Raw genomic sequence first — 14,870 nt, 5'->3', positions numbered from 1 at the left:
GAGGGAGGGAGGGAGGGAGGCAGGGGGGGGGGTAAATGTCACTGAAAGCATTGCGTGATGTTGAAACGCTCGCCAGCCTCGCAGTTCGTCACCGCTTGGCAGTTACCTTGCTATGAGCAACAATAACACAAACAAAAACAGTTGACGAGGTCGCAAGCGGAGGAAAAGTACCAAGCGGAGGAGGAGGAGGAGGAGGAGGAGGAGGATAACAAAGACTCGACAAAGAACATTTTCCAGAAACAAACGGGGGTTGCTTGCGTGCACAGTACGAGTTAATCCTTCATAGGTGTTTATTTATAATGCTGGCTAAATTTGGGCGAACGTTACAAACAAGAAGAAGAAGAAGAAGAGAAGCCAATAGTGTCCAAAACGACTCGTGGTGAAAACTGAAGAGAGGGGGAGGAGAGCGTTGTTGTACTACGAGTTAAAAAGGGAATTGAACCTGAGATATGAATATAATGGGAGCACGAGGACAGAGACGAGGAAGTAAACTTAACTAACTGGGTTAAATCCTGTTCTTCAGCCGTGCCTGATGTACGTCAGTGGACGTTTCCGTGTGTGGCGTGTGGAAGTGTTTCATTCCGCCCCTATTTATTTGTAAAAGAATTCTGTGGGAGGAAAACTTGTTTACAAACATGGCGTCCAGGGTACGAGACAAAAAGGTGGAATAGAAACTTGGTTTTAATAGTGTACAGTAGGAGTAGGGCGGCACAGTGGTTAGTGCAGTCGCCTCACTAGCAAGAAGGTCGTGGGTTCGAGCCCCGGGGTAGTCCAACCTTGGGGGTGGTCCCGGGTCGTCCTCTGTGTGGAGTTTGCATGTTCTCTCCGTGTCTGCGTGAGTTTCCTCCGGGTGCCCCAGTTTCCTCCCACAGTCCAAAGACATGGAGGTCAGGTGAATACTTAATTGTCCCTAGGTATGTATGTTGTCGGCCCTGTGATGGACTGTTAGCCTGTCCAAGGTGTCTTCCCGTCTGCCTCCCAATGACTGCTGTGATAGGCTCCAGCGTCCCGGCAGTCCTGAGCGGGATAAGCGGGTCGGATGATGAATGGGTGGACAGCGGGAGTAGACAGTATAGTAAGGGAATGGATGTTACATTTTGCCACAAAGATTTCGTTTTTAAACGTAAGCTGTTCAGTATCTGTATCAAAGCCAAAGTCCAGAGTGGCCAACTGAACTGACAGTCAGTGTGAGTCTGTGGTGCGCTGACCACCGGGGATTTCACGTCTCGTGTTAAAGCGGCATTATTAAACCCTTAGGCCACACCAGATCCCCGTCTTTCACAGCGGTACGGTCCAGTCTGAGCCCCGGTGTTGTACCTGATGGTCTGTTGGTAGTCTGCTTTGGATAGAAACATCTTTTTCTTCGACACCCCCCCCCCTTTTTTTTTTCTTCCCAATTGTATACGGCCAATTACCCCGAGCAGTCCCGGTCGCTGCTCCACCCCCTCTGCTGATCCGGGGAGGGCTGCAGACTACCGCCTCTCCTCCAATAGAAGTGGAGTCACCCGCCGCTTCTTTTCACCTGGCAGTGAGGAGTTTCGCCAGGGGGACGTAGCACGTGGGAGGATCACGCTATTCCCCCCCCAGTTCCTCCCCCCTGAACAGGCGCCCCGACCGACCAGAGGAGGCGCTAGTGCAGCGGCCAGGACACGTACCCACATCCTGTCTCCCACCCGCAGACACGGCCAATTGTGTCTGTAGGGACGCCCGACCAAGCCAAAGGTAACACGGGGATTTGAACCGGCGATCCCTGTGTTGGTATTCTCATTTAAATGAGTAAACGTCATTATGTAATGTCAATGTGTTGAATTTGGAGGAGAGCTAGCCGTAGCACACATCTACAAGCAGTTGCACGGTTGCAAACTGGAGCGGAGGGTTTGAAGTACAGCGACTATGATGGTGTTTGTGCATCACACAATTGTGAGGAGGCTATAAAGTCCGTTGCGTATGCATTGCATTGCGTCGGAATGTAGATGGTACTGTTTATGTGTGTATGGCAATAAAGCTCACTTGAACCTTAGCTCTGCACACCCACAGTAATGAAACCGTGTTCTTTCTGTCAGCTTTTAACGTGAAAACAGATCCATAAATGTTATTAACAAAAGACTGTTAATGAACTGTTACAAGCCTACATCACTTCTGGCCTTTTTGAAGTCGAAAGTTTATTTAATACCATCGTGTTTCTTCTTTTATTAATCCTTTTATTCTGCTCATCATTTCTCCATCTGGATTTTATGCTGCTGCCCCCCTTTTAAATAGACGGTTGGAGGCCTTAACAAACTGTTAATCGCTCCGTGAGAAGGCCTCACCATGCAGGGATGGGTTCCGGTCCGTCGTTACATGCTCACTTTAGGGCAGTTTAACACAGTCTGGCTGTGTTCCCACAGTTAGGCAGCAGCTCAGCAGAAGGCCCGGTTCTGCATGATGTGGCCTGTGCTCCTTGGGCTCTGGAGAAAAAGGCCGTGGCTTTAGTCGACCTTACTGGATGGAGCAGGTTTCAGTGATGCGAAATGGATGAGTTGGGCCGATTGGAGTTCTGTATTTGATGCACTGAACATTCAGAGGAACATTTTTTTTTAAAATTTTTCCCCTTTTTCTCCCCAGTTGTACCCGTCCAATTACCCCACTCTTCCGAGCCGTCCCAGTCGCTGCTCCACCCGCTTTGCCGATATGGGGAGGGCTGCACACTGCCACATGCCTTCTCCGATACATGTGGCGTCGCCAGCCGCTTCTCTTCACTTGACAGTGAGGAGTTTCACCAGGGGGACGTAGCGCATGGGAGGCTCACGCTATTCCTCCCTGTCCCCCCACCCCCGAACAGGCGCCCTGACCTACCAGAGGAGGCGCTAGTGCAGCAACCAGAACACATACAGCTGCACATGCAGCTTCCCACTCACAGTAACAGTCAATCATGTTACCTCTGGTAACACGGATTTGAACCAGAGAGCCCCATGTTGGTAGGCAACGGTATACACCGCCACACTACCCGGACACCCAGAGGAACATTTTTGAATCAGTTCTTTTTTTTGGATTTTCCCCCATTTTTCTCCCAAATTGTACCCAGCCAATTACCCCACTCTTCCAAACTGTCCCGGTTGCTGCTCCACCCCCTCTGCCGATCCGGGGAGTGCTGCAGACTACCACAGGCCTCCTCCGATACACGTGGAGTCACCAGCCGCTTCTTTTATCCGGACAGTGAGAAGTTTCACCGGGGTGATGTAGCGCATGTGAGGACCACGCTATTCCCCCCAGTTTCCCTCTTTCCCTAACAGGCGCCCCAACCGACCAGAGGAGGCGCTAGTGCAGCGACCAGGACACATACCCGCATCTGGCTCCCCACCCGCAGACACGGCCAATTGTATCTGTAGGGACCTCCGACCAAGCCGGAGGTAACACGGGGATTTGAACCGGAGATCCCCGTGTTGGTAGGCAACGGAATAGACCGCCACGCCATCCGGATGCTCAGAGGAACATTTTTGAATCAGTTCTTAAAGGAGATATCGAGGTTGTGAAGTCAGCATGGATGTGATGTGTCAGTGTTTCTGCCCTCTCTGAAATGTCGTGCCCTGGCTACGCTAGATATTGTGTATTTTTGGGGGGGGTCCTGTCTGTTTATGAAGTGTGGACTGGAATAGTGAAACCTTGAGAAAATAAAGATCTCGCATTCAGCTGGGCTAGAGAAGTGTGTACATGAGCTGGTAGAAGGGGCTTTGCATTTGGCATTTTGCTTGTTGTGTTCAGGCGAGACACCCCAAGTGAATATGGATTTTGCTCTTATTTTTCTTTTTAACCATATCAAACTTGATATGGTTAAAAAGGTCACAAGTTCATTCACTTTTATATTGGGACATTCATTAATTTTGATATTTACAGGTTTTTCAAAGGTTTTGAATCACCACAACCAAGTTCAAGTTTCACTTTATTGTCATATACATATAAAAAGTACCATATACCTTCAAATGCAATGAAATGCATGTGCCCTGGCTTTCTCAGCCCATAAAACTTTACTAAATAAGGCAATAATAAATAATAACAAAAACAATAAGTAAGAAACTGGAAATTCCACAAAATAATAAATCACTGACGTTATGTGAGGTGCCTACTGTTCATTATTCTGACCCCCTGGGGGTAAAAACTGTCTGAGGCGGCTGGTTGGAGCTCTGATGCTCTCTGTAAGTGTTGTCCTGAGGGAAGGAGGAGAACAGACCATGTGCTGGGTGGATGCTGTCCTCCATCATACTTACAGCCTTCCTTCTGCAACAGGTGACGCAAATATCCATGAAGCTGTGGCAGGGCTGTTGCTATTATGTCTGAAGCCGTTTTTACTATCCTTCTCAGTTTGTGGCCCTGTTCAGTCAGGTTGCCAAACCACACAGTATGCTTCCAGTAAGGATGCTCTCTATTGTGGTCTGATAGAAACTGACCAGGGTTTTTGTTTTTGTTTTTTTTAATTATGAATTTTTGGAACTCTTGCAAGTATAGTCTCATTTGTACATTCTTAATGACACTACTGGTGCGTGGAAACCAGGAGAGGGAGGCTGAGATCTGAATCGCTAAAATTCTGAAGTTTTCACAAATTCAGCAGGGACATCATAGGCATAAGCTGGTGTCTGAACCATTTGGACTGCCTAAAATCAATGATTATCTCCTTTTTTTCCAGCATACAGGGAGAGGTTGTTTTCTTGACACCATATGGATAGGTCCCTCACCTCCTCCCTATAGGCATTTTCATTTTTGTCATTTATTAGTCCAGTTACTGTGGTGTCTAGGGCTGTCACGATCATGACATTTTAGTTAATGATTAATCGTCATACAAAAAATGGTGATTAATGATTACTTTGTCTTTTTTTGTGGCTTTTTCTTCCCAATTGTGCGTGGCTAATTACCCTATTTTCTGAGCCGTCTGTCTTTCCAAGTTCTGCGAATTGGGTGGGGTGGTGGAGCCATAGATGGGTTTTTTTAAATTTGTGGTATTAGCACTTTTGACCGCCACCTTTTTGCTGCAAATCCAACAAATTGCCTCCTCCAAGTTATCTCCTTTTTCATTTGGCTTAGAACCAACATGTGCCCACGTATGATTTTGGTTGAGGGTAAAATTTCCACTCCTGCATAGCCTCGCCGAACTCCTCCCACACCCGAGTTTTTGCTTTCGCAACCGCCAAAGCAGCAGCCCTTCTGGCCTCCTGGTCCTGAAGCAGCAGACAGGTACCGGGAGGCCAGAAGGGCTGCTGCTTCGGCGGTCACGAAAGCAAAAACTCGGGTGTGGGAGGAGTTCGGTGAGGCTATGGAGTAGGACTTTCGGTTGGCCTCAATGAAGTTCTGGCAAATCATCCGGTGACTCAGGAAGGGGAAGCAGGGCTTGACTCAGGCTGTGTTCAGCCGGGGAGGGGAACTGTTGACCCGGACTGGGGATGTTGTCGAGTGGTGGAAAGAACACTTTTAGGAGCTCCTGAACCCGACTAACATGTCTTCAGTGGATGAGGTAGAGTCTGAAGGCTCAGGGGAAGCTCCACCCATATCCCTGGCAGAGGTCTCTGAGGTAGTTAAAAAGCTCCTCGTTGGCAAAGTGCCGAGTGTGGATGAGAGTCACCCTGAGATGATGAAGGCTCTGGACATTGTTGGGCTGTCTTGATTGACAAGCCTCTTAGGTGTCGCGTGGAGCTCAGGGACAGTACGTGTGGAGTGGCAGACTGGGGTGGTGGTTCCCATATTCAAAAAGGGGAAACGGAGGGTGCGCTCCAATTATCGGAGCATCACATTGCTCAGCCTCCCTGGGAAAGTCTACTCTAGGGTGCTCGAAAGGAGGCTCCGACCAATTGTTGAACCTCAGATCCAGGAGGAACAATGCGGATTCCGTCCTGACCCTGGAACAACGGACCAACTCTTTACCCTTGTGGAAGTGCTGAGGGGGGGCATGGGAGTTTGACCAGCCAGGCTACATGTGTTTTGTGGACTTGGAGAAGGCTTACGACCGTGTACCCGGGGCACTCTGTGGAGGGTACTGCGGGAGTATGGGGTACCGGGGCAGTTGCTACAAGCCATCTGGTCCTTGTATAACCAAAGTGAGAGCTGTGTCCGCATTCTCGGCACAAAGTCAAACACATTTTCAGTGGGTGTCGGACTCCGCCAAGTTTGCCCCTCGTTTCCGATTCTGTTTGGGATATTCATGGACCGGATCTCAAGGCGCAACCAAGGTGAAGAGTGTGTCCGTTTTGGGAACCTCAGAATTGCATCTCTGCTCTTCTCAGATGATGTGTTTTGTTGGCTTCATCAGAACGCGACCTCCAGCACGCACTGGGCGGTTTGCAGCTGAGTGTGAAATGGCCGGGACAAGAGTCAGAAACTCCAAGTCTGAGGCCATGGTCCTCTACCGGAAAATGGTGGATTACTCCCTCCAGTTTGGGGATGAGTTGTTGCCTCAGGTGAAGGAGTTCAAGTATCTCAGGGTCTTGTTCATGAGTGAGGGTAGGATGGAGCGGGAGATTGACATGCAGGTTGGTGCAGCATCAGCAGTAATGCGGACGTTGTACCAGACCATTGTGGTGAAGAAGGAGCTGAACCGGGAGGCAAAGTTCTCAATTTACCAGTCAATCTTCGTTCCAATCCTCACCTATGGTCATGAGCTTTGGGTAGTGACCGAAAAGGTGAGATCACGGATACAAGCGGCTGAAATGAGTTTCCTCCGTAGGGTGTCTGGGCTCAGCCTTAGAGATAGGGTGAGGAGCTCGGACATGCGGAGGGAGCTCGGAGTCGAGCTGCTGCTCCTTCGCATCCAAAGGAGCCAGTTGAGGTGGTTCAGGCATCTGATTAGGTTTACTAGGCATGGCCAACTGGGAGAAGACCCTGGTATGGACCCAGAACTTGCTGGAGGGACTACATGTCCAATCTGGCCTGTGAATGCCTTGGGATCCCCTAACCCTAACCCTAACGTTGCTGGGGAGAGGGACTTCTGGAGTGCCCTACTTGTCTTGCTGCCACCGCAACCCAACCCCGGAAAAGCGGCTGAAGATGAGATGAGATGAGTAAAATTTCCAATAGCTATACTCCATTTTAGCTTGGTATCAGCCCAATATCGAACACAGGAATCAGGAGAAATGCTGTTTCCCCCAGCCCACAGCAGCGCAACACAAAGACAAAAACACATCCAAAAAGTACAAGAACACACATACCCAAACTAACACATATCCGAACTAACCAAAAAATCAATGTCCAAGGGAACGAACGCCAGCCAGGGTGACCGTCAGAACCGCCGGCTCGCACGGGTCAGCAGCCAGCCCCGCCTGCCCCACTTCTGCGTCCCACCAGACCACCCTCCGCGCCTCCTTTGGTGCAGCTCCAGGCAGGGGCCATGATCCGCGGGTCCACTGGACGAAGCAGACCAAGCTCTCCCTGCTGATCCAGCACCAGGTCTCCCGGCCAGACACCCTCGACACACCTCTCCGCACTCCTCACAACGACATCAAAAACACCACAGCGAATGCCAGACCACCCTCGGTCTTATCAGAACTGCCGGTCTGCGTGGGATAGCAGTTAGGTTAGCCTGCCCTGCTCTCCCAGCCATCCATCCATCCATTATCTAAACTGCTTATCCTGCTTTCAGGGTCGCGGGGATGCTGGAGCCTATCCCAGCAGTCATTGAGCAGCAGGCGGGGAGACATCCTGGACGGGCCACCAGGCCCGAAAAACGAAACTTAGACGCAGACGTGAACAAAGACACTGCATGGACGGTACTGGGTGAAGCCACCGCAAATGTGAATTCGCGACACCAGCACTGGTGTCGGAAGATCCCGAGTAACGAAGGAGGACAGGATTAGGAATGATTATATTAGAGGGACCGCTCAGGTTGGACGGTTTGGAGACAAAGCAAGAGAGGCAAGATCGAGACGGTGTGGACATGTGTGGAGGAGAGATGCTGGGTATACTGGGAGAAGGATGCTGAATATGGAGCTGCCAGGGAAGAGGAGAAGAGGAAGGCCAAAGAGGAGGTTTATGGATGTGGTGAGGGAGGACATGCAGGTGGCTGGTGTGACAGAGGAAGATGCAGAGGACAGGAAGAAATGGAAACGGATGATCTGCTGTGGCGCCCCCTAACGGGAGCAGCCGAAAGTAGTAGTAGTAGTAGTAGATCTTCCGACACCAGCACTGGATGAGGCTGCTGCAAACGCGATTTTGCGCAGCCATCTTCCCACACACGGAGTCACGTGTCTGATAATGATACCAGTATCATTGTCAGTAGCAGTGCATCCTGAACATGAAGGAGGAGGTGGAATTGGGTCAAAATAAGGCAAGAATGTACAAGTCCAGCATGATAGTATTGAGAACAGATTGTGATAGTCTGCTGCTTCAGTAAACTACAATATAAAAAAATTAATATCAGAAAAAGGTTTTGCTCTATTCTGCAGGCAATTTTTAACAATTTAAGCATTGAAGTCAGGGGAACAACCTGTCATTTATTTGAATTTGTTGTACTTTGACAACAGTATTGGGTTTGAAAAACACTGCTCATGATTTTGTTTTTTCTGTTAGAGAAAGTAAAGGATTGCTCAAAAGATTTAGACACATGTTTTTTTTTCTTTGATAAGAGCTCAGTCTGTCTTTCCGGTTGCAGCAGGATTTGCCAACACTGTCAAAGAAAAGTTGTGTGCGTGTGTGTGTGTGTGTGTTTTTGTTTGCATGCATGCATGCGTGTGTGTGTGTGTTGTCAGTAGAGAAATGCGATGGGGACAAGAGTGAGTCATTTTGTGAGCATGTAGGTCTCTTCCTCAAATTACTTACACTAACAAATAAAAGTTGTGGCGTCTGAACCTTGGTGAGCGGATGTGCTTGGCCCAAATTGCTGCACAAAAAAGGAACCATATGTTGTTCATGGTAAACTGAAGGGGACAGAGCGCAGTTGACATTTGTAGTCTACTTTGTGCATTGCGGGCTCAAAGACAAAGCCAGGACCTCCGTGAAGTTGGCACCCCATGTAATCACAACATGAATGAAAATATTATCATTCATTTGTGCCGCGAAAACTATTGTTTGTGTTGTAATGTTTTTCGAGACATTAAGCATTATGTGTTATAGGCTGTGGCATCACCCTGCACCCCATTATCGTCCACACTGTTCAAAACTGGTCTCGTTTGTTTGTGCCCGTAGTCAGTGGGACTGTCTCCGCAAAAAGGGCAGTCGAGTGAGGGACTTCTACCTCAGGTGTGTGGCACAACTTACACAATCAGTGACCCTAGCAGATGCAAGGGAGCTGACACATTCAGTTGTCGATCGGTACGTTTACATGACGTTAGAAAAAGTGGATTTCTTGTGTTAGTCCGACTGAAACTGGACTTTTAAAATACATGTAAACGTGTTGGTCCGACTGAAATCGTACTAAATCGAATTTCTTGAAGTGGGACTAACACACCTAGATGACGCGGTTGGGGATGGATTTGCTCTGGCATGTATACGCTTCAATCGGCCCTGAACTGGCCTAGGTGTTCTGCGCAGGATCCATAGTTCCCGCGGCGGTCTTTCACCCGGAAGTGGAACAGCGTAGTCTCAACAGTATCAACATGGCGAGTGCTGGAGCGAGAACCTCGCATTTCTGGACAGACGAGGAGACAAACTTCGTGTTGTGTCAGCTGAAGGAGTTGAGTATCCTGAAGTACATGGATGGAAGGAGAACGCAGAATGGCGAACTACTTAAGAAAGTGGCAGAAAAGTTGGACGAAGCGGGATTTAAAAGAACCCCCGAACAAATCCGTGTTCGGTGGAAGCTCCTCAAACAGGCCTGCTGCTGCACACCTGCTAACTTGTCCGTCGCTTGTTTGGTCTGTGACACAATGGGTCAACCGGAAGAAGGTCCGATAGCAACCAGCTGAAAGGGGGCATGTCGCCACCTACCGTACCGAGGTCGGGCATACTTCTGTCAATAAATCGGTTCTCCCCCGGTTCTTGTGTACTGGGACGACGACAGTAGTCCAGTTACATGGCCTGATGGAGCTGTAACCGTAGCTCCCCTTAACTGTGCATGTGAACCCAGTGAATGTGAGGGTGGTGATGACAGAGGCATGCCAGTATCCTCCGAGACTTGCGAGATGCAACTAAAGAAAAGAACTCCAGAAGGATGTGTCCCGCTCCCATCCATATAAAGACAAGGACACGGAAGAGGTCAGTTTTAAAGAAGCTGTTCGTGTATGCCGAACAGATCTGAAGCTGTGGGTGGTGGAGATCTGTCATGACAGCAGACGGCTGACGGCAGATGGTGGTGGTCGGCACAGTTTTTCCACCGTCTTCCCGAGCTTGTCCCTCATATCACACGAATCAGGAATCAGGAACACTTTATGTAGGGACGGTTGGATTAGGGCGTTTAAGCGTATTCTCCGCGGTTGCGGCAGGCCAGCTGGGTGTCTTTAGGCGTGATGGTGAATCTCGTGGCGTGGACGGCAGCGGGGTTCAGAATTGTGTCATTCGTTCAGCGAAATATTGCTGTTTGTTATTGTTATTTCTGGAATAGTAAAATAACACAAACATTCTTTTAATGGAACAAATGGGCACGAACAAGCAAGGCGCCGGTAAAGCCAGGCCTGTGTGTGGCTAAGTCGGCAGGTCACATGGCTTTGGCTTTGAGATGATGTCCGGTATAAACTGTTGCTGCAGGAGCTGCAACGCTCTCTGTGTTTATCAGCTGTTATGTCCCACCACTGGCCGTTGAAACCCCGCGTGTCTCCCGTTGTTCAAGATTCAGTTAAAAGGCTCCTTATTCATGGGCGTCCAGGTGGCGTAGCGGTCCATTCCCGTTGCCTACCAACACGGGGATCGGCGGTTCAAATCCCCGCGTCACCTCCGGCTTGGTCGGACGTCCCTACAGACACAGTTGGCCGCGTCTGCGGGTGGGAAGCCGGATGTGGGTATGTGTCCTGGTCGCTGCACTAGCGCCTCCTCTGGTCGGTCGGTCGGGTGAAACGAAGCAGCTGGCGACTCCACACGTATCGGAGGAGGCGTGTGGTAGTCCGCAGCCTTCCCCAGATCGGCACAGGGGGTGGAGGAGTGACCGGGATGGCTCGGAAGAGTGGGGTAGTTGGCCGGATACAATAGGGGAGAAAAAAAAAGGGGGGGGGGGTGTAAAAATAAAATAAAAAAGGTCCTTATTCATGATGCAGCATGATGAGTGAAGCAGCACCCTGGTGTGGGATGGGTGTCGTGGGTTCATTAAGGTCAGGGTCCGTCTAAAGACTGCTGGAAATTCCAGTCACTTCAGCAGCATGCAAGAAACACCACAACCGGAGAGGTGTGTGTGTGTGTGTGTGTGTGTGTGTGTGTGTGTGTGTGTGTGTGTGTGTGTGTGTGTGTGTGTGTGTGTGTGTCCTCTCCAGACTGAACTCCTGTCTCACTGCACGAGCTGTCAGCATCGTTTGGAGTTTGGAGATTGGCTGTAGCACTTAAGAGAAGAACCCCCCCCCCGCCCCCCTCCCCCCTCCGACAAAAACTCAAATCAGCTTGGTTGTGTCTCCCCACAGGAGCCGACAACATTAAGAAGTACTGGAGCCGGTACTACCAGGGCTCGCAGGGCGTGATCTTCGTCCTGGACAGCGCCTCGTCTGACGAGGACCTCGAAGCGGCGCGGAACGAGCTCCACTCGGCCCTGCAGCACCCGCAGCTCTGCACGCTGCCCTTCCTCATCCTCGCCAACCACCAGGACAAGCCCGCCGCAAGGACGCCAAACCAGGTAGCCTCCACCCTCCACACACGCACAGTCCATGCAGTCCATCCCTACCCATGCAGGGATGAGTTGTTGTGTTTGTTGTGCGTAAAATGAGTCCACGGGGGTACAGTCTGCGGTGGGAGGTGTGTGCAAGGAATGCTGCTTTTACGTGTTCACATGAAGTGAACATGTTGAACAAGCGAGATTAGAAAAATAATTTCAGACACATTTTACTCACTTTCATACGAAGCCACGTCTGAGAGAAATTCTCAAACTCAGCTTCACGCTGACACCGTCGTTCAGACAGTGAGGGGTCTTCTTGTGCGGTCAGATTCTGGAGTTGTGTTCAAAAGGGGGTTGAAAATGTCACATGTCTGTTCGTGTGTGTGTGTGTGTGTGTGTGAGTGCATTTTTTTTATATATTTTTTTGGATTTCCCCCCCTTTTTCTCTATAATTGTACCCAGCCAATTACCCCACTCTTCTCTGCTCCACCCCCTCTGCTGATCCGGGGAGGGCTGCAGACTACCACATGCCTCCTCCCATACATGTGGAGTCGCCAGCCGCTTCTTTTCACCTGACAGTGAGGAGTTTCACCAGTTGCCTACCGACACGGCGATCGCCAGATCGAGTCCCCGTGTTACCTCCAGTTTGGTCGGGCGTCCTTACAGACACGATCGGCCGTGTCTGCGGGTGGGAAGTCGGATGTGGGTATGTGTCTTGGTGGCTGCACTAGCGCCTCCTCAGGTCGGTCGGGGCACCTGTTCGGGGTGCGGGGGGGGGGCTGGGGGGAATAGCGTGATCCTCCCACATGCTACATGCCCCCGGTGAAACTCCTCACTGTCAGGTGAAAAGAAGCAGCAGGTGACTCCACATGTATGGGAGGGGGCATGTGGTAGTCTGCAGCCCTCCCCGGATCGGCAGAGGGGGTGGAGCAGAGACCGGGGCGGCTGGGAAGAGTGGGGTAATTGGCCGGGTACAATTGGGGAAAAAAAGGGGAGGGGGGGGATCTAAAAAAAAGAAGAAGGATATCTTTGCAAATAGTTAAGAGATAAGATGAAACAAACAAATGCTGCGCAGTGGGATTATAGGATCATAATGAGTCCATGACCTGAACCTGGAAGAGGTTTTATGCATTATGTTTTATGCATTATGTTTCATTCTGCAGCCGTGAACTGTAAAAGATGCTTAGCAAATGCAACAAAACAAGAGAAGTGGTTTGGTGTAAAAAAAACAAAAACACAAAGGCATTGTATAAACGCCATAGCCTGGAGGGAAAATGTCATTCTGATCTCTGCCGCATAGCGGGTGGTCCAAGCCTCTGTATTATTATTGTTATTATCATTGTAATTAAAGTATAATCCCCAATTTCTCATGACCGTAATGATATCTTCTGCAAAGACATTTCCTGTAAATAAGGGGGGGAAAAAGATGGTTGCTACCTGTTTGACAAAACATGTGGTTTTAAGCTCATAACATTCATTGTCCAAAGGGAGCTTCAGGGAGGTGTGTGTGTCCTTGCTTTTGTGTGTGTGTGTGTGTGTGTGGGGGGGGGGGGGGTGTGATACTCCCATCTCCAGAGTGTCCACTCCGAGCTGCAGGGTTTTTCTCGTTCTCTCGGGGAAACTGAGTGTTAACAGACGGACACCTAGAGATTGAAGTGAAGGTCTCGTTCCTCCGGCGTTCCTCATTCTGCAGATTTTCAGGAGGGCGCTCCGAAACTGGACCGGCCCAGTGCCGGTTTCTGCCAGATGGGGCGTGTTTTCCATTCCGCTTCATTTAACTTTAGTACATGAAACGGCACGTGCCGCTTGTGCGTAGCCTGACTCATTGGCCAGTGCAGCAAGTAAACAGTGTGCCATGTGTACACCACACACGGCACACGATGGAGGCTGATGAAGCACATCGGTTGCATGGCTTCACATGGCTGAGTCGAAATGGGAGAAATTGTATTTTAATAATTTATCCTCGGCGAGGAGCATTACAACAGCTTCTGCCACACAATTTGTCATTGTTTTGGTTTTTTTTGGGGGGGGGGGGGTTTGGATCCCCCCCCTTTTTCCTCCCCAATTGCACTTGGCCATTTACTCCACTCTTCCAAGCTGTCCCGGTCTCTGCTCCACCCCCTCTGCCGATCCTGGGAGGGCTGCAGACTACCACGTCTCCTCCATACATGTGGAGTCGCCAGCCTCCTCTTTTCACCTGACAGTGAGGAGTTTCACCAGGGGGACGTAGCGCGTGGGAGGATCATGCTATTCCCCCCAGTTCCCCCTCCCCCCCCCGAACAGGCGCCCCGGCCAGCCAGAGGAGGCGCTAGTGTAGCGACCAGGACACATACCCACATCCGGCCAATTGTGTCTGTAGGGACGCCCGATCAAGGCGGAGGCAACATGGGATGCGAACCACCGATCCCCGTGTAGGTAGACCGCTACGCTACCCGGATGTCGCCAACCCAACTTTGCTTGAGTCCTCTTGCCTCCGCTCAACCTAACTTTTTTTGAGGACAGGCCAAACTAGCCGCTAGGTGGGCAAAATGTGTGCCATAGTGACGTAGATAAGTAACGGAAGAAGCCGCTGGACTACAAACGAGGCGTTTCGGGCGGTGTTTTGTATCAGAGAGCGTGGACTATGGGCTTTGTAACTCTGCAGACATTTTACATACATCTCCCAGTTGTATATATATAACACATTAAAGGAAAGGGGAAAACCCAGAAAGCATGATATGGGCCCTTTAATCCAAAGGTCTTAACCATGTTGGCATAGGACGTAGTTTAAGGCAATGATTTAATACCCCTGTTCATTTTCTCATTAGTCTGACAAGGTAATGGAACCAGAATCTGTTATTTGGATGGAAAATGTATGTCACACACCATAGTCATCTATTTAAGAGGTTTTCCCTGTGCTTGCCCCTACACAATGAGCAGCACGCCAGTAACGCCAAACGCGGCGTACCCGCTGCAACACTGCATATGTAGGCCTGATTGCAACCAGCCAGCGTACGATTATGTCAGATTTGGCACACTTGACATAATTAAGTGCTCTGATAGGATTGGTTGAGTAACTACAAGCAGGCCTACATCTGCAGGGTTACTCAGAAAATCTGCAGGCCAGGTGGAACTTGAGGGACCGGGTTGGGGAAACACTGGGCTAGATGACTTTACCCAGGAAGTAGAACAGCAGAGAACGTCA

General features: G+C 50.0%; 1 protein-coding gene across 1 annotated transcript in view; it reads left to right on the top strand.

The window, feature by feature from the left end:
• arl15a (ADP-ribosylation factor-like 15a) overlaps positions 1-14,870 on the top strand; it is a 255,240-nt gene that overhangs the window by 133,923 nt on the left and 106,447 nt on the right. Inside the window, exon 4 of the mRNA XM_056296956.1 lies at positions 11,499-11,707. Within this exon, the coding sequence (XP_056152931.1) occupies positions 11,499-11,707 (209 nt within the window). The remainder of the gene's footprint in view (positions 1-11,498; positions 11,708-14,870) is intronic.

Source organism: Lampris incognitus, chromosome 1 (assembly GCF_029633865.1).
Source record: "Lampris incognitus isolate fLamInc1 chromosome 1, fLamInc1.hap2, whole genome shotgun sequence".
In the NCBI taxonomy this organism is placed as follows: domain Eukaryota; kingdom Metazoa; phylum Chordata; class Actinopteri; order Lampriformes; family Lampridae; genus Lampris; species Lampris incognitus.
Note: the sequence above shows the minus strand (reverse complement) of the source record. Positions and strands in the feature narration are given on the sequence as shown.